Below are 17,124 nucleotides of genomic sequence, written 5' to 3'. Positions count from 1 at the left end.
TAAGTCAAAGCAAACGTTCAAAAAGAAAATTTGCGAAGCACCACAGCAACAATGTAAAAATTATTCTGTTTCCATGAACCCATGTCAACAATGAGCAGTACGGTGAATGAATACTAGACTTAAAATTTAACAAGCAGCTAAAAATACCAAGTCCATCTTATTGTTTAAAGGTTACAAGATCCACACTTTGTTTTATTGGTGATCCCTAACTTTTTATTTAGAAGTATGATGAAATCACTTCGGAACTATGTTGCTGCACCTAATGTACCAAACATTGAGCTCAAGAGCTACTCTAATGAATAAAATTAAAAAGAAAATGTCAAATAAGCAGCTTCATAATATGCATATTTAATGGTAGAATATGATGATTTACAAACAACTGTCCAAGAAACTTTTTAATTCAAAGCAATACTTTCCAGTTTAAACACATACATAATCACCAAATGATACCAACCAAAAATACTTTATCAATTTCATATTACCAACATGTGCTTCTGACTAACTGTGATCATTGCTTAAAACCCTGTAATAAAATGCAATGTTTTAGGCAAAGCTTTATTTTCCCAACACCAGGCTGGGTAATGTGCAGAATGCTGCGATGGGAAGGAACAGCATAAAGTATTAAGACCAAAATCAAGGCTGCAAAGTCTGAGCAACAATCCTATTTGAAATGTAATCTTTGCCTTAAAAACGATGGAAAATTGTTGATAAAAAAGTAACTTGTACAAATGACCGTTTTTAGTACAAAAGCTTGTAAAATGTAGTTGTGGTGCAAATCAATGCAGTGTCTCTTATAATTGGTGAAAAAACCTTTGCAATGGTCAGGACAATGCGTGCAGACTTGACTTGGGCCAGCTCACCAAAACAGCCATTTCATTTTTGTAGCAGCTACATTTCCAGTTTAGCATCTAAAATTAATTGAATAACTAAAAGTAAAAACATAACACATAAATAACACTGAACATATATCATATGGTGGGGGAGGTCATTTCAAAAACAATATTAAAAATGTCAATAAAAAAATAAAAAGGCAAACTCCATGTAAACATGGAACGAAGGAACTTGTGACGTTGCTCATGTCTTTAAAAAGGAAGTATACGTATTTAAAAACCAAGTGACAATTCAGATACCATAATAAAATAAGGTTTAGATGCAGTGAGGTATTAACTCCCCATTCCTCTCATCCAGTTATGTTTGATTCTGCCACTTCTACTGAAAGAACTTGAGCCCTGCAACAAGGAAGAACTTCTCCAGGAAGATCTCAGAATCAAGGACGGCAATGTGGGCAGCCCGGCCAATAAGAGAGTTCGCCGTGTTGGGCAGGGCATGAATGACATCATACCGCACTAAATTACAGTCTTTGTTCTGAAGGACTGGTAGCAGCAGGTTCTCAATCATCTCAGCATACACAGGACCTGGTGCAGATAAGAATGAAACAATCTGAAACAGTCTGAACACAGCTTTGTCCACTTAATGTGCCCCAAGGTATAGAACTGGTGGCATAACCTTAATTTTGTTGACAGAAATAGAATAGAATAGAATTCTCTTATTTACAATCTCAAAATTGTCTCTGCAATTTGTTACATCATTGTTCCCTCAAAGCATCTGGCTTCAACTCACCTGTTTGCTTGTCCTTTAATGCAGTTTTGCACATTTCTATTCGTGCAGAATGATAGGGGACATAGCGATCCTGCAGAGAGCCCACCAGTACTACATTCTTGAAGAACTGCAGACCTTCAAAAACAGATTTATTCAAAGGTTATCTCTAAAATTTCATATTACACGTATATAGCCTAAAGGTGCCATTCTACAAAAGGAAGCAGCTAACCAGATTTCTTGCTGAGCTTATAGAGGAAAGTTTGGCGAGGGTCAGAGTGATCACGGCACGTAAGCTGCAGAAGGGATCCTGACTTTTTCCACTTCTGCATGAACCAAAGGCCTAGGAAAAAAAATTGTACATTTATTTCCCGGGATCCATCACTGTGACAGTGAGAAAATAGAGCAATACAAGGCATCGATAAGCTAATAAATGTTGAATGTCTTCCAACATCAATTAAATGTTAAAACTTACCTGTGTTAACGAGGGCAGAGCTGTTGTACAGTGTGCCTAGGTGAGGTCCAGAGAGGGAAAGGAAGGTGTGAAGCCTGTTCAAGTAACATTTAAACCTTGGCCTGGTGAGCACTGAGCGAACTATAAGGTTTCCCAATGAATGACCCACAAAGCTGCAAATGAAGAATGCATAGGCTTAAAGAACATTAAGACGCCAAACATTAAAATGCTACTCTCTCATATGTACTTTTAACAAGTAATACTATGTTTTACTTTAGCAATATTGAAGATAAAGTGGACTTGAAAACATATACATGACTGTAATCATGCCTTACAGCAAACAAGAAAATCACTAGCGTATCCAGTGTTTCCCACAAAAAAGAATTCTACAGAAAGACACTACAGCAATTTTGTTTGCTTTAGTTTTCTTTAGTTTTTCAAACATTTGTTCTAGAAATGCTGAGCATAAATAGCACAAAATATACTGTATTGTGTGCCAATATGCTACTTGATTCAAACTGCTTACAAATAAGTTGCTTAGATATGCGACAGATTGAAGGTAAATAGTCCTCTAGTCATTTGTATTCGGATGTTGTCACTCTCTCTGACAGTTAAAAACAATATGTGGCCAAGTATAGTTGGATGGTTGTAAAATATACTTGAGCAGGTAACACTAGTATCCTTGAGTTTTTGTCTTAATATATACACTCTCATACTACATTTTGCTGAAGTATAACATCTCACCTTATCTTTGACACCGTGAGGTTGTATATCTGAATATACTGGACTATTTCATCCAGTAGTCGGTCTGTCATTGACTCAAAGTCAGCAAAGGTGTCATTCTGTAGATGGAGACAACATTAAAAGAACAAGGATGAGGCTACGGAATGTTTTGGTGTGTTGTGTCAGCTTGTCATGTAACTTCAATTCAATTCAATTCAACTTTATTTATATAGCGCCAGTTTACAACAAAGTCATCTCAAGGCACTTTACAGAATAAAGTCCAGACTACACAAGTATGTAGAAACAACCCAACAAATCCCCCTTGAGCAAGCCCTAGGCAACAGTGGAGAGGAAAAACTCCCTTTAATGGGAGAAACCTCCAGCAGAACCAGGCTCAGGGTGGGCGGCCATCTGCCTTGACCGGTTGGGGTGAGTGGAAACCATTATTTAAACTAATAACCATACTTAATATTATATATAAGACATATATTTTTCCTAGTTGCTACAGTGCGACAGGTATACATTAGTTAATTTAAAACCAGCAGTGTTTCTGTCTGTATTCACTGACTTGGTTCCTCTCAGACATTAGGAAGTCTATTCGAGCACCAGGCAGTCCAAGCTCCAGGTAGGTCTTCACCAGTCTCAGGTCTGCACTGTTACCTGTGGCAATTAACAGAACACAAAAGACATACATTTGATTCCTGGTCACAAAAAAGGACAGTTTCCTCTGGAATATAAGGTTACTTACCATCAAGGCCGTGAACACAGACTATGAGATGGATTCCTTCTTCACAGCTTTCATCTTCCTCCAAGCTGAAGTAGGGCACAGTGGATGCCAGCTCAGGCACCTCACTGTACAAGAAACCAGGTAGCTTTAACTGCTTCATTTCTTCCTTGGCCTTTATGAACCTGCACAATTATAATTAAATATGTTGGTGAGTATTAATGTATAATGTATGAAATAGGACTAATATTAGCATAAATTATAACATCAAGTGGGACTGCATATAAAAATCTTGTTAGATGACTCACACTTTCCTCTGGGGTGTGGGTGCACATTCATACCACTGCAGGCTAGAGGAAAAGGAGGTGGTTGGACATGGAGGTCTTCCCAAGCTATAACCCACACTGCTGGAAGCTGAGTTGGCACAGATGGGGGCTTTTGATAAATCCTTTGTTTCATGGAGGTAGCCAATACAAAGCTGTTCAAACAGAACACTTGTCTCTTGAGCCGTTGCAACCCCAACAGCAGTTTGATCCTCATCAGAGACACCATTTACAAAAGCATAACCATCCCCCTCCTCATAGTAACCATTCTCAATCATCTCATGTTCAGTTTCATCCTCATCATCCTCAGCTTGTGGTCCTGTCTGGATTCCCAGCGTGATTGCAGATGTTTCTACAGGGCTGATGTCTGAAACATCTGTGCTAGAGCATGAGCCAAAGTAGTTCTCTACCATTCCACGTTTTACCAGGTCAGTGCTACTGGTGGCAGAGTTACTGGAGGGGCAGGCAGTATGGGGTTCACTACGTGAAGTCACAGAGCCACATGCCCCCTCTGCTCCGAATTCTGAAATACTAATAAGTTTAGGGTCTGTTTCCAAATCAATGGCTGATTTTATCAATTGGGAATTAGGTGCACCAGTTTCGGGGGTTGCATCGATGGCAGGCCTGTGAGTGACATTTCCAGAGAAGACTACACTCTGCTCCTGCACCAACACACTGGACTTTCTGACTCTGACTTCAGCTCCACTGGAGCCTTTAGAGGAACCTTCGCCCTCATCATCCGAGGGCAAAGAGTTGATGGATGTGAGAGAGGACTGGACTCCACTGACACCACTGGTGTTATCTGGATGAATAATTTCTCCTGCCCCACTAGGCTTTTGCACAGTGCTTTGCTGAACAGGTCGTAGTGCAGGGCTCAGGAGGGGCCTCTCGGCCTGTGGTGCAACTGATTCTGGGACACCTAGCACAGCACAAGTCTGTGGTCCTGGAACCACCTGAGTGGCAAAGGAGCTAGGTTCACTTTCAATGCCAGAATCTGAGAGGCGAGATGAAGCACTGGGAGCTCCGTCTGGCATCCTGACACATTCACTCTTGACATGTACTGAGACCAGACATGACTGACTATGTTGGGAGGTCTCTTTACAAGACCTTTCAAACACAGAGTCCAAGATGCACTGTTGTGAGTCACAGAAGTCCGTCTGGGTTATCTCAGGAACATTACTACTTGAAGTTTGATCATTCCTACTTGGTAGAAGAACCGTTACTTTATCCCCATGGTATGGGTCCTTGTTGCTCTGTTTCACCTCAGTATGCTTCAGCCCAGCTGACCACTGTGACAGCTTCTGTCCACTGTTGTCAGCATGCTCATCTTTATGAAGTGGTTGGTTGAATGTAGCAATAGCCCCAGTACCTGCCTGAGGATTTTTCTGTATGTCCAAGTATATAGGAGTTTTGAAGGAACCTTTTTGAGAAGCAGCAGTAGTTAGATTATCACCTGCAACAGAATCAATAGCAATGTTTCCAGGATGCAGTGATGTGGCACCAGGGTCAAAAGCAGATTTGACATTAGTCCTTAAAAAACTAAACGAGTCCCCCTGCATGGTATATTCCTCTTCTTGATTTAGAGGAGGTTCCCCTTCTTTGTACTTAGCGCTGCTGTCACTATAGGGCGCTTTGAGGTTCTTATAGCCCACTAGAACTACAGAGTCTTTGGAGCCCTGTCTAATAAGCTTCTTGGAGTTCTCAGTCTTTGAATTTTTCTTCAGTTTGACTGACTTGCCTCTGGACTTAGGTGGTGGATCACTGTTGTCTAGCCAAGTGTTGTCCACAGGGGCACACTGAGACTCAGGCACAGGGCTGGCTGCTGCACTGCAGTCCTTGGTGTTGTTGGGCTTGTCTGTTTTACTAGACACTGAACTAGTCTTTGGATTGTGCATGCCCAGCCAGGGTCCGTCATGATCTTCAGAATAAAATCAGGTTAAATGCGAAAAGACCAACAACAAAAAGAAAAAAAAAATTAATTAATTAAATAAATATTAAAGATACAATAAGCCTACTAAATGTATCTATTATAGCAGATATACTGACCTTCAGTGATAGACTCTAGGTATCTATCCTCAAAGATGATTGGCAAAGAGCTAACATCCCCATCTAGGTCTGCACATTCTACTGGAAGTGGGGGCAAATATAGGAAGTAGCTGGAGGTTTTGATAGCATTTGTCATCTGCTGGTGACTGTGAGCACTGATTGGGGGGGAAGAAAAGAGACAATAAGAAGAACAAAGAAAAAACAATCAGGGTTTTCCATAATCCTAAAAAATGTCTACAGCATTTCAGACAAGCATGTAGCGACAAGCATGTAAAAGTTTAATATTTTATTGATTTCACAATGAAGGCAAACATGCCCCTGCAACTCACTGTAGCTCTTGATATGCTAGTGCAGATTGTCTTGGATGCTCAAGACAAAAGAATGCCTCAGCAAACCTCCTGACCTGTAAAAACACCCAATTTCATAGTATAAAGTCAAACCTTAGTAAATAGTAATTCTTTGTGGTTTGAGCTACATTTTGGGTAAGGGATCATAAAAACTTAAAAAATTGAGACTCACTCTTAGTGCATGCTGCTCCAAAGACAGTAGGGCAGCAACATGCTCCTGCAGGGACACCACCTCGAGGAACTGTCCCCAGAGAGCCATAAGCAAAGAGCAGAGCTGAGCCAGATTCATATTTACTAGCTCTGCCAGCTCGTCAGGGGACTCGGCTTTTTGCTAAAAGAATATAGATACTGTGAGTTTTCTCGATTGTCAAAGGATAAAAGTTAAACATTTCCACTGGAGATTATGTTTATTTTTAGACCATCTTACGTACAGCTACAGACCCAGAGGGTTTTTGATGGTAATCATTCACAGAGACGAAAATAACGGTACTACAATAAGCATATAAAATAAATAGCATCAAGGATAATCAGTATACCCAACCACACTTGTACATCTCACAAATTTATTTTAAAAAGAATGACTTCCAAGCAATCAGTCTTTAGCTCCATTCATAGAGAGACACTTTTCACTTTTTATGGCCACCTGCCATATTTCCAGTTAAACTAAGGCCCAATTTGACAAGGTGCCAGGCTTTTTGCTTTCTATAAATATTTGGGAGCACTTTACATCCATCACTCTCTCTTCCACTGCTTCCTGAAGGAAGCACTCAACAGATCTTACCTTCAGTTGTTCACATAAGTCAGCAAGGCGGGCTTGTAAGTCGAGTTGTTCTGAAACACAGAGGAGGAGTATTACTAACACACACTTTTATAATCTATTAAAAAAGTAAGTAAGTTAAATTTTAAAAGTTTTAAAAATCTATAATGCAGGCTGAGAGAAAAACTGTCAAACAGCAAGGGTGTGGAAAGTGCATTATATGATATGACCAGATTCTACAGAGCCACTGTGCTACAAGACTCTTTGACCAAGGCCTGTTTAGAAAATTGAAACAAAGATTTTGTGTTTATATAGAATAGTAAAAAGATGAAATCAGTTTAAGTATATTGTCTCTAGTGTTTTCTACAAGAAGTAAGCTGCAGTGAAGAAGAAAAGGGAGAGAAAGGCAGGCTGATTTGAAATATTGTAAGGGTCGGGACATACCTATGTAGACGTGCCTTTGACTTCGGGGATAGGGTCTTCTGAGTACTCTCTCATATAGGACTTGCATGCTGGGCTTGGCTAGTAAGATTGCACATATAGGCATATTTAACCTTTTAATTATTTGGTCCTTTGGGATGGGTTAATACCTGTCCACTTGTGTGGATTTGGTTGGAGCCAAAGTTACAGCAGTGAGTTATGTTTCGGAGTTGTTACAATATGGTATTAATTTATTAGTTAAAAGATTTCTGATCCACTGAATGCAAGGATTATTATATTTTAATATAATGAAGTAAGCTGAGTTAACCCCAGTTAGGTCCCTAGGTTAGCTACCTAGTTGTGTAGTCTGTTTAATAGGTTGCATGTTTACATGTAGGGATCAGGTGAAATGGCATGAGAACAGAACAAATTAGCAACAAATATTCAACAAACACCAATAATGAAACAAGAAAACAATGAAAATGTGTCCAAAATTAAACAAAATAATAATTTAAAGGTTTTGTACCGTATGAAAATACTTTTTTCCCCAGTATTTGTGACTAAAAAAAGAAAGTGTGCTGATCCACATGATGCTGGGTAGGGATTTAGAATTTAATTGCTGCATAACCCACTGTTAAACCACTCTATCATGAGCTGACATGAAGCCACAGTGCAGTGTACCTAGCTCCATACGGTGGGAGGAGGGCAGGTTCTTGGTAATAGAGGTGAAGTAGCCAAAAAGGCCCTGGTAGGCTAGTAGGAGAGTTGAACAAAGATTATGGTGCAGACTGAAGGCATGCTGCAGACAATGGTCAGATACCAGGAATGTCCGGCCCTGAGAGATCACAAGAGACACATATGATACAGGTTTGTCAACAATAGTAGTGGGGGAAAAATTGTGTTTATAACCACTACCATTCAACAAAATTAACACTATAGCCTGTTTCACATGCACAGCGTTAGTAGAATTCAGCCTCTGACTTTTTTCAGAGTTGTATTTCACGCATGTCACAGACAGTGGGAGATCGCCCTAGTAAGAAGTTGCCCTCAACTGTGACAATCGCTCGAGCTCAGTGCACAATCAAGCGCGCACAGGAAGCCCAGCATGATTAAAAAAAAATAAAACTTTACAGCATGTCGAAGCTGTGCAACAAATAAAAGAAGGTTCTATCACTCCAACAGCAGATGACAGACACATCAACATGTACATACGCTCAATTTAAATCCTTTTGACAATTTAAGACAGAGCAGTGTGCTGCACAGAGGTCCTCAGAGGCACTAGGGGGCTCCGAGGCTAAAGTCCGGATAATGTCAAAATGTCTTACATTTGCGTTCACACATATAGTCAGGAGAACGTCAGGAGGGGTGTAAGGAAATGCATTTAAGTGCATGTGTGAAAGGGGCTTAAGAAACAGCAACATGTTCTCAAATGTTTTTGCCAATTTACGCCAACGCCATATTTTTATAAAAAGCATCCCCACTGTATAAACAGAGTTTGACAATTGTGCAGTATAGTGACATCGAATAAACAAGAGACTGTTAAAACAGCATAACCATAGCATTCTTCTTTATAGGGTTTGTGGATTAAAAAAGAAATATGGTAAAAATGCCACTTCACATACTTATTACTTTGGTAGTACTGTAACCAATACAACCCTCACAACACAAGAGAATAACCTGTAAGTCAGTATTACTCCACCACCCACTTAATAAAGATAGAGTAGGATTAACACCTTTCTGACAGTTTCAACTTGAAAATGAGAAATTATACGTTTCAAGATTCAAAGAACTTTACTGATCCCATAGGGAAAATGTATAACACTGTAAAAATAAAATTTATGACAGATCTGCTGTATTGGATTGGATTGGATTATACAGCTATTCCTAATAAAGTGTCCAGTGAGTGTATATTTACATTATTTATTATTATTGTTCATTATTATACATTTACTTTATATCAGCTTTTGCACAAACCCCTGCAGTGAACTGAAAAGGGGTTGATGGGTTATTCCTGAGCTGTTAAATAGTTCGTTAAGTGGTGAGGGACATAGGCTCTCTAAATGGCTCTGGTACATTCGCAACACTGCATCCCAGTGGAAGCCCTAGATGGTCACCTTTCTCTGTCAAGAAAGGACAATTACTCATGGACAAATGTGACAGTGGTCGATAGTTTCCCTTTTCTTCATTCCAGTCTGTCAATAGCCTGACACAGCTCCCTATGCTTCAAAAGCAGTGAATGTAACACACCATTCTGAGGTGCACAACTGTCGAGTCCACAGATATATTCACGCAATAAGCAAAGTCCATCCTACAAGCTGGCATCTTTACTCAAAGAATACATGCAAGGATCTCTCACTCTTCCAACTTTATATTTCTCTTATAAAACAAAAAACAAAGTTCCACATCTTAACCTTAGAAAAACATCATCCATTCCACTTGATATAATTGCAGGTAGGTTTTTATTCATGGTTCATTTTTGTTCATAGTTATTGAATCTGCTGCTTCCTGTCTGCTGCCAATTTTTAACAGCACTCCATCCACTGGATTATGTCCCTGACCTTTGTAAAAGAAAAATATATTCAAATTAATAAATAGATTGAATTAAAAATATAACAAAACAAACAAAAAAGTAAACTCCCTGAAAAGTACAGACATATATCCAAGCTAACTTTTACATTTGAAATTCTAGAAAAAGATGTTACCAGACAATTAATTTTAACAGCAGAAATTAGAACATCTTTGACACATTTCAGTGTGGCATAAACGTCACAGAATAGAGAAGGAGAAGTGACAACATCACAACTTTTGTCTCCTCTACCTTTGTTGTTGACTTTTAAAGCCCTTTAGGCGTCTTCCAAAGCTATATACCTGACCTGTTCAATATAAGCCCATACATAAGTTGAGATCCTCCAACAGAGAGCTTTTATCTATCCCTGAGGTGTGGGTGAAAACTCGAGGCAAAAGAGGATTTGCAGTTATAGTCCCAAAGCCCTGAAATGAACCATCTGAACTACCTAAGTATTATTATTATTAATATTATTAATATTATTATTATTATTATTATTATATGGTCACATTATTATAGTCTTTTATCTCATATCAAGATTTGTATACAGCCTAATGTAACACAATGTCATCTTTCAGACTTTTTTAATTACTCATAGATACAGCAGCATGTACAAATTAAATACCAATTGCCAAATTCACTTACATTTTTCATAAATAAAGGGGCTTGACTTACATCTGGTGATACTTGCTTGACATAATTGCTGCCGAAAACCACATTCTCCAGAGGTGGGATCACAGAGTCTTTGCTCTGTGCTGGAGTGTTGCGGTTAAGCCACGTGGTTTTCACTGGCCTAGGAAAACTAGGCAAACAAACAGTGAAATCAAAATCAGCAAATCACCACATATATGTAATAGAACAGTCCTAAACAGGTTTCTTCTACTTGTCATTTACCATTTTTCAGGCTAAATTTTCCCCCCATAGATCAAATGTAATATTCAACATGTTGTGTGAAATAGGTTAAATGTTTAAAATAACAAGAGATGATGCATGAATGTATGGCTGAAAATGGGTGCAAGGAATTGCCCTCTTAGGTGACAGCCCACATGTTGTCTTGTGTTAGGTAGCTGCCTCACCTGATAAGGGGCTGATGTAGTGCCACTAGGGAGGCATGGAGGACCACAGAGATGACAGACAGGTGAAAGTAGTCAAACATGACATTGACATGTTGGTGGATGCCTCGCTGAAGGCTAAAGTGCAAACGAAGCGTGCGGCCACTGATATTCTGTAAAGAGCTTGGATCATCTGGCCTAAATAAGGAAGACAGAGAAGACCCTGTTAGTGCTCTTTGCATAAGAGATGTAAATGTCGAATTCACAAACACTGACTAGTACTTGCATTTAAAATGTTACAACACCTACGTGTAATCACCATCTGTGAAATATAAATCCAAGAAGAGCTGGAAATCCATGTCACTGAGGGACTCATCCACCTGATGATTTTGAAAAACAGGAAATCTTGTTTAGAACCCGTAGGTAAAAGCGAAATATGTCCTGAACCGGCCTCCACCATTTTTAATATGCCTATCAAAGTGATTTTTTTCAACTCCTTCAGCTCTAACAGGCCCAACATATTCTGAAAACATTGCTTGTTGTAGCCTATGCCCTCAGGACACACCAGCTGTCAAAAACTGCTGCGCTTTGTTAGGACAGTGGATCATTAACACAGGGTATTTTGGAGCAAGTAAACAGTAGATCAGCAGGCAATTCTGAAAGATGCACACAGTTAGAGAAAGAACATACACACATGAAATGCTCTTTATATTTCTCAGATGCATCTTTTCTTTATTTGCATTTTGTTAAAAGAAAGATTGCCCCGATATTTTAACCACATCAATTCCATTATTAATTTTAAGACATGACAGGAAACATTGCAGAAAGCTGTAATGTGGGCTATATTCACCTGTCAAACAAACTCATTATTTGGCATTTATTGTACATTTAATTGGAAACAGGGACAAAAGACAACAACAACAACAACAACAACAAAAAGATACCTTCTTCTCATCCAGCAACATCATCACTTTGAATAGGAGGACATCGTTGACCACAACTTCTTCATTCTTGTACAGGATTTGGAAAGTTTTGCTACAGATGACATCATCTTGGACTGAAGCTGGAAATGCCAGATCAGAGCCTAGACAAAAAAGAACTGGGTCTTAGTAACAAGTAATACCCAAGTGATTAAAGCCATCCTGTCTGCATTAGTGTTGTCCGGTAAGGCCATTAAAAACACATTGTGTGCTGTGACAAGATACACAGCCATTAGTATACAAGGTGATTTGACATATGGAGATGGTCATAGATTGAGAGGAATCTGGACTAGATCTAATTAGAAAAGAATAATCACATATGAACATACAGATTACATTCTTGTAAGGTTCACAAATAATTATCTGACAAGATATATGTTAGGTCTGGATTGATAAAAGTCTATTCATTTTCTATTTATATTATTTGACAGGATTCCCAAAGACATTAAAAGAGAAAACACTTAAGGATTTGAATTACACCCTCTCTAGATCAGCTTGAACCAAGGAACAAAAGCTTTGAATGAAGGGAGCGGTACAGGTTTTTAGCAAGGGGTGAGACATATGAACAAAGACTTAAAGAAATGCAGAGAACAACAAGTAAGAAGCCTGTTACATAAGCCAGTGACCTATGAACTGCCAACAAAACAAAGTAAACCAACTCTGCATTAACAAAGACATTTCTCGAAAACCCCACTAATATTTGAGAGCTGAAATGTAATATAATTGATGTACATAGTCAAGTTTTAAAGGAAGCCTTCACTGATATTGAACTTTCTTCTTTTGGTTCTAGTTTGGGTAGTACATGTACATAAATGCCATTACACTTCCCATTGACTTACCTATATCAAAACATCTCCCTACTTCTAGCTGAGAAATGCCTCTAGATGACATCACTTGCATCTTTTAGTTCAGATTATTTTAATATATGGAAGTCAGAGGAAAGTCTAAAAGTATTAATGTACTAAATATACACTAAACAAGAAAGCAAGTTGGTGAAGTTGCCCTTTAATAATGGTAAGACATTCAGTGCCCCCTGCCTTTACAAGAAATCAACCAGCCCCCTTATAAGAAAAGCAGCAGTAATACTGAAATACTACCTTTGACTTTAATTGGAGAATTAAGAGAAAAGGTATAGTTTAGGTTTTACTAAGAGGATCCAAAAGGTTTACCTGGTAAAGTACTAAACATATTTATTTCACCTAAATGCTTGTAGATACTGTATATACCTGCAGTGTTGCAGATTTAAACATTTATATATTATACACTTAAATAATTTAGTTACCTCCTAGATGAAGTAGACTGGTTTCGACTTTGTGTGGGACCCGAGGTGGTAGCTTTAGACTGGCACGAATCTGGTAAAACCTGAAAATGTACACACATTTTGAAAAATTATAATTATTACTGCTATTAAAAAATTAGCACTGTTAGCTTTGAATGATGCTCCAGCTGTGTGAAATGGGTACAAACCACATGAATTAGATACAATTGCCTCTGCTTGTAAAATGAAACTACACCTTTCATAAATGATTAATGAGTACTATCTCTTGCAGTCAATGGGAGCGTGGACCAGGAGTTTTATCTCAGCACAATGAAGTATCATCATACTGCTACTGAAGAAATAATCTAGATGGTAAAGTCCATAAGTGAGTGCAAATCAAAATACTATTTTATTGCATTACAGTTACCTTTTATTGTACTTTTATAAAACTATTTCAGTAACAGAACTGTGTTTGCTTAATCATGGTTTGTTGACTAAATACTATGTAAAGTAAGCTATATAAGGCTTCCCAACACATATTGCCATTTTACTATCTCTGCAGAACTATGGCAATCAAGAAAATAAAAGCAAGAGAGTAAATCCACACTTGTCCTCATGTGGTACACTTAACTGCAGTGTTTTACTTAATATAATCTATGTTCAGTGCCTCTGGGCAGTTTAAAAGAAACTGTCCTAAGACAATAAAACTGAGAAAAGGTACACTTAAACAAATATACAAAAGATTATACTTAAGAAATATTTAGCATATTTTACTGTCCCGATTAAGAGAATTTTTAACCCTTTTAAAGTGTAAACAAGGCTGCCAACTGTTCCAGACCTGCAGAGAACAAATCCTGGTTTCTTTTTATCACAAGCTACAAGCCAAAGCTTGTTTAGCTCCAATGTATTCTATGCAAATAAATTGTATTGACAAATCAATAATAAAATGCTACCTGCTAGAAACATTTCTCAAAATAGGAACTATAAACTGATACTCACCCTCTTTGGAACAGGTCCACATTATAGAACTTGTGGAGCTCCACAGAGAACTCCACTGTGGCCTGGACTTCAGTCATCTTGGTTTTTACAGACAGCTGTGTCTTACATCATCGGGGATACAGCTTTGGGCCTACAGGCAAAGGTAATCAAACCTGTCACAGCAGCTTAAGGACTGGGGTACAACAAACAGATTATTGTAAAACTTTATTTTCATTTGGTTAGCCTTGTTAGTCCAGTCTTCCCACTAGAAGCATATAGTCAAAAAAACCACACCAGACCATCAATGTATTACTTGCTTGCTAAAACCCTATTATCTTCGAAGAAAAAAATAGCTAATACAATAATTAAAAGAAAGCATCGGACATGTTGTCACAGGATAAAGTTTATCAATAGATAAGACTACGATGTTGGTCAACTATTCGAGAGCCATTATTACAAAGGCATCACGTTTACACTTGGCATAAAAGACACTGTCTTCTGGCCTAATCTTTTAACAACTCAGACCATTATAGGAATGTAAAGGAAAACACTCAGGATAACATCAATAAACTAGGTCAATTTTTACTTTAGATTAAGGTAAAGAAAAGGACATATACTGTTTTTTTTCCAATGGGTTGAATGAATGAATGAATGAATGAATGAATGAATAAATGAATAAATGAATAAATAAATAAAGAAAGAAAGAAAGAAAGAAAGAAAAGAAAGAAAGAAAGAACTGGCAAAAGCAACTACACAGACGCTCCCTAAATTAGTCATGCAGGAAATGAATAAATGATCCGCAGGAAGACAATATGTCTTTGTATTATTGCCACTGAAAACCAGTAAGAAACACAAAAGCCCACCATGAATTTGACCTGGTTGACAAACATACCTGAATCAGAGGAAATAGTCCCATAGTGTCTTATAATCCAAATATGTCAAATAAGAAGGGACACATTTGCAATTACACACAGTGACACAGGACATATCACACTAAAACAATAAGTTAGATCAGCTTTTGCTGGGACATTAATGTTATAAGGTATGTGTTTATTCCCTTTACTAAGACCTGGAGCTTTTGTAAATGTTAACACAACTTATTTGTACGGGAGTCAAATCACCAACTATTGTCATATGAAAAACAACCAGATTCAACCAGATTAAAGTAATACAGTAGTGAGGAAATAACAATCCAAATGTGTACACTTACATTTGGGATCCGCCTCACAGATTGCGATCCTATAAACCTGTGTTTGCGTAAAACCATACAATAAAGCCAAAGTTGTCATTTGCAAAAAGCCACCAACTAGCAAAATCCACATTTGCCTAAACAAACTCAGGCAACTGCTGAGAGGATAGAGCGTAACTGTCAGGACAATTCAACAAACCAACCAAGAGAGGTGCAACTAAACTAAAACCCAACGTGTAATATAGTTGTATGCGGAGGCCCAGACATCGGTTTTGGTAGTTTCGTCTTAAAGAAAAAAAAAAAAAAGAGGAACCTGTATGTCAATGGCGATAAACAAAAAGTAGCACAGACTACCGTTAGTTTAGAAACAACTGTTAAAGTTAGAACTAGGTTGTGATGCTCTTAACGTTAGTGGAGTGAGTGAGGTGACAAAGGTCCGAACGTAGTTTGTGAGCAGAATCTCAGCAAGGTAACGTTGTCGTTTCAGTTACAGGTGGAAGCGACCGAAACACATTTTAGCAAAGGCCCACGACAGGTCAGAAAGGGTCGAAGCAAAATACAACAAATCACGCTCGGACGGGTCGGCAACAATATGTCTCACTTTATAGCTAGCTATCACTTACAGTTAGCCTTACGTTAGCCACCCACCGAACAGTTGTCACCGGGTCTGACGTTAGCTTCACATACAAGCTAATGCTACTTACCATTGCGCTGGCAAGCTAACATTGGCTACCTAACCAATTTTAGCTCCAGTTTTAGCCCACTCGTCGTCCTTTGGCTCTGAACCGCTAACAGAAAACCGTACTAAGCTGGCTATTTCACTTCCTCGTCTGACCGAGATGATCGGAAATAGGCCTTTAAACGGTGACGAACACAGAGCAGACTGTCTGACATGTATCTTTTGGAACAGCGCCGTTTTCTAGCCATCGAGCTAACTGTGCTCCATCTGACGAGCTTGACAGCAGGCGCTGCTCCAGCAGTACGTTTGTGAACATTAAACTGTGCGTTACTGCACATACCAGAGGCGCATCTGACGCTACTTGCAAAACTGCCTGTAAAATAAACACAGCGGCGTAGAAGACGTACAACAACAACTATAATATTACTAATAATAAGTTATAATAACGTTATTATTAGATCATAGACATCCGACATTTACATCTATTTATAGTTTGTGTTGTTGGGCACATTGAATAGGTTTTAGTGCTAAAAGAGTAAATGCCTTTGTCATGTTTTTTTTTGTCTTCTGAGACCAAGCATTGTATCCCCTAAACAAGTGAAATGCAGAAATGTGAGCAACAGACATCAATGTACAATGATCAGTTTCATTTCTTGTTTCCCTGAACTTCTATTTCTAAATACTTCAAACAAATTCACTGTGTGATGAACATATTGTGTTTCCAAAGGTTCTTGAATAAAAAACGTGCGTACTTTGTATTTCATAAAAGTGCGTACTTACCATATTTCAAAAGGCATTGTAAAGGATGAGGTTTTTTTGTGCCTTTTAGGTTGATAGAGCCATCGTAGCTTTAATAGTTTTTTGTTTGGTTGTTTTCCATGCTGAATTCCATGCAACGATGTAGATCACAGAGAATGTAGCTCCTAGGATGCTGGACAAATACAGCCACCAGGGGGTAACACATTTTTTTCACAGATAATTTATTTGGTGAAATCTCGTGAAATCTCGATCAAAGAACGACCAATGGGTTAC

General features: G+C 38.4%; 1 protein-coding gene across 5 annotated transcripts; it reads right to left on the bottom strand.

The window, feature by feature from the left end:
• Nucleotides 1–380: 380 nt before the first annotated feature.
• fam135a (family with sequence similarity 135 member A) lies at nucleotides 381–17,033 on the bottom strand. Of its 5 annotated transcripts, XM_067523078.1 has the most exons (23): nucleotides 16,118–16,425; nucleotides 15,435–15,471; nucleotides 15,117–15,145; nucleotides 14,246–14,375; nucleotides 13,271–13,350; nucleotides 11,953–12,092; nucleotides 11,318–11,388; nucleotides 11,033–11,206; nucleotides 10,632–10,758; nucleotides 8,072–8,225; nucleotides 7,415–7,492; nucleotides 6,995–7,044; nucleotides 6,386–6,544; nucleotides 6,196–6,269; nucleotides 5,867–6,021; nucleotides 3,806–5,738; nucleotides 3,522–3,682; nucleotides 3,342–3,433; nucleotides 2,795–2,892; nucleotides 2,072–2,223; nucleotides 1,829–1,939; nucleotides 1,621–1,734; nucleotides 381–1,415 (listed from the first exon to the last, which is right to left on the bottom strand). In XM_067523078.1, the coding sequence occupies exons 4-23, from the start codon at nucleotides 14,320–14,322 to the stop codon at nucleotides 1,210–1,212; spliced, it is 4,206 nt and encodes a 1,401-aa protein (XP_067379179.1). In that variant the 5' UTR covers nucleotides 14,323–14,375; nucleotides 15,117–15,145; nucleotides 15,435–15,471; nucleotides 16,118–16,425; the 3' UTR covers nucleotides 381–1,209. The 5 variants fall into 5 exon arrangements, with proteins under 5 accessions (XP_067379179.1, XP_067379186.1, XP_067379170.1 ...); XM_067523085.1 differs by lacking the exon at nucleotides 15,117–15,145; XM_067523069.1 differs by lacking the exons at nucleotides 15,117–15,145; nucleotides 15,435–15,471; nucleotides 16,118–16,425 and adding an exon at nucleotides 16,873–17,033.
• Nucleotides 17,034–17,124: the final 91 nt, after the last annotated feature.

The sequence above is a fragment of the Channa argus genome, chromosome 1 (genome assembly GCF_033026475.1).
Source record: "Channa argus isolate prfri chromosome 1, Channa argus male v1.0, whole genome shotgun sequence".
NCBI lineage: Eukaryota > Metazoa > Chordata > Actinopteri > Anabantiformes > Channidae > Channa > Channa argus.
The sequence above is the reverse complement of the archived record's forward strand: the minus strand, read 5'-3'. Positions and strand labels throughout refer to the sequence as shown.